At 56.2% G+C, this 2509-nt stretch overlaps 1 protein-coding gene across 1 annotated transcript; it reads right to left on the bottom strand.

The window, feature by feature from the left end:
- Positions 1-67: 67 nt before the first annotated feature.
- On the bottom strand, positions 68-1611 carry SDRG_15501 (TKL/TKL-UNIQUE protein kinase; the record flags this gene model as incomplete). Its single annotated transcript, XM_008621676.1, has 4 exons — positions 68-422; positions 478-651; positions 696-1407; positions 1469-1611. 4 exons carry the CDS (start codon positions 1609-1611, stop codon positions 111-113), a joined length of 1341 nt encoding a protein of 446 aa, XP_008619898.1. The 3' UTR covers positions 68-110.
- Between the last annotated feature and the right edge of the window lie 898 nt (positions 1612-2509).

Here is a 2509-nt window from a genome sequence, read left to right as displayed (position 1 = left end):
CATTCGTAAGTAAGCTTCGAAGCGCACTCGGCGAGTACCGTTCAGGAGGTGGGGATCACAAATAAAAGACGAGACGGAACATCATCCTCTATAACGACTCGGTTGCATTCTTATGGCGTCGAGTTGCTGCCTGCGAGCTCGATGCGCTTGAAGAGCATGTGGAGTTTGGCAGCGTCAGGAGGAAACTCTTCGCCGCAGTCGCACGCGGCGCGCGTCATCGGAGAAACGTCGCTGCACGTAAAGCACGCAATCGTGGTGGCAATGTGATGTACGCTGTGCGTGGCCAGGCGGCGCACGAGAATTTTGAGTTTGAACGGAGCGGGCGGCAGCGACTCGGCGCAATCCGCGCACGTCTCGTCGAGAAGACTGTTGGTCGTGTTGCAGAGCTGGCAGACAAGACTTGTCACCCCAAGCGAGTTCATCTAGCATCATCAACACCGTCGATTAGCACACTGCCAGGCTAGTACATGTAGGTACCTCGGTGTTGCCGGATACCATTGGCGAAGCGTTGGCGTGGGGCGGCTCGGGCGTCGGCTCGCCTTTTGAGGACCAAGATGACGACGTCGTCAAGTGGCGTGGATTGAATGAAAATTGCGCGACGAGACTCGACGGCATATCCTCCGGCTCAACTTCTTCGCGGAGAGGCATTGCCTAGATCGATCTATAAGAATCCCTTACTACGAGGCGGGTCACACCCGCGCCATTTCTGCTGCTGGCGCACTGGGGAGGATCGACAGCGATGTCTCTGGTATGTTCATGATGGCAGTCGTCGTGGGTTGGCTCGGTTGCCCAACGAGCTGCTTGCGGAGGTCGTGGATGACCTCTTGCGCTGTCGGACGCATTTTCGGATCGAAAGAGACACATGCGGTCGCAAGGTCCTTGAGCCAAGTCGGACAGGACGGCGTGAACTCGGGCGTGAGCGCACCGTCGCCGAGCTTGCGCATGATCGTAGGCACCGACGTCTCGTTCGCAAAGGGCACGGCCAGTGAGTCGAGCTCGGTCAAGAGCACGCCAAACGCATACATGTCGGCCGCCGAGTTGTAACGTTGCTGTGGATTCAGGAGCTCGGGGGCCATCCACCGCAGTGTCCCAATGCCCATGGTCATATTTGACTCGTACTCGCGCGCGATCCCGAGGTCGGCGAGCTTGATGTAGTTTTGAGAGCAGAGGAGTACGTTCGGGCTCTTGATGTCGCGGTGGAGGAGACCGTCGTGGTGTAGGTCGGCGAGGGCATTGGCAACGACCCACGCAACCTCTAATGATGAGACATCCACCTTGGTCGGTTGATTGAGGCGCTTGGCGTCGAGGTAGCTGCGCAGATCGCCCGCGTCCATGTACTCGAGAATGAGCTTGGGATTTGGGGCCTTGGTGACTGCGAGAAGCTCCAGCACATAGGGCGAGCGACACCTAGTCCACAATAACAGGTTGAAAATAAGAAATGAGAAAATGAAAATGAAAAATGACGTACAGGAGCATCGTCTTTGTCTCGTCGAGAAGAGTCGCCGCACCGTCGGGCCCAACTGCTGTCTTGATGGCAACCGAGCGACCGTTGTACGTGCCTTTGTACACGGCGCCATAGCCGCCAACACCGAGCGGCGCATCGACGTCCATGGTGTAGGCGTCCGACGACACCTGATTTGAGAGTTCACACATCCTTGTCATTGCGATCGAGGGTTTGAGTGTACCTCGGGCTTCAACGCATGCGAAGCAGCATGTAAAAGGCTTGTCAAGCGGCGATTCCCGGCTTGGATCGCCAGTGTCATTGGCGTCACGCCCGCCTGCCGAGACGGAGGTCATCGATATCTCGGATGAAGTCAATGTACCGCATTGCGGATCTCCATCTGCAGACCTGGCGTCCGCACAAGTGCCGTCAAGAAAGCGTGGTCGTTGCCCTGCACCGCAAGATGCAAGAGCGAGTCGCCCGCCTAGCAATATGTTCTTAGCGTCTACTATACAACTAGAAAACTCGAACCTTGTTTGTGGTGTTGGGGCTCAAGCCATTGGCAAGAAGCGTTAGCACCCGATCGTACTGTTGCGTGCTCACAGCGTCGACAAGCTAGCCGTCAAATGACAAAAATGGTGAGTATGGACCAATCAAGTCCATCGAGGCATCGTGATTACCTCATTTTTGGCCTCATTTTCTGCATTCTTCAAGGCGGCTAGAACGCGTGGGTGCGTTGCCAGTGTCAGTGGCGTGTCGCCAGTCTAGAGATATTGTCACGGTAGAGGTATCGTCGCATGTAGTAGTATTAACCGTACCGTTGTCGTCGCAAAGGTGTTGGCCTTGGCGTCAACGAGGTACTCGACGACGCTCGCATGACCCTTGGCCGCCGCGACGTGCAGCGGCGTGTGTCCCCTCTAGGTTTATTGAACATAGGCTATAGACGATATTCTCTACTGACAATCAAGTTACCTCATCACAGGCCTCCACGTCGCTGCAAAGCGATAGCACTTGGTCGAGGACATTCTTCTTCCCACTGAGAGCGGCCGCGTGCAGCAGCGTCGAGCC

The sequence above is a fragment of the Saprolegnia diclina genome (genome assembly GCF_000281045.1).
Source record: "Saprolegnia diclina VS20 unplaced genomic scaffold supercont1.94, whole genome shotgun sequence".
NCBI lineage: Eukaryota > Oomycota > Saprolegniomycetes > Saprolegniales > Saprolegniaceae > Saprolegnia > Saprolegnia diclina.
Note: the sequence above shows the minus strand (reverse complement) of the source record. Positions and strands in the feature narration are given on the sequence as shown.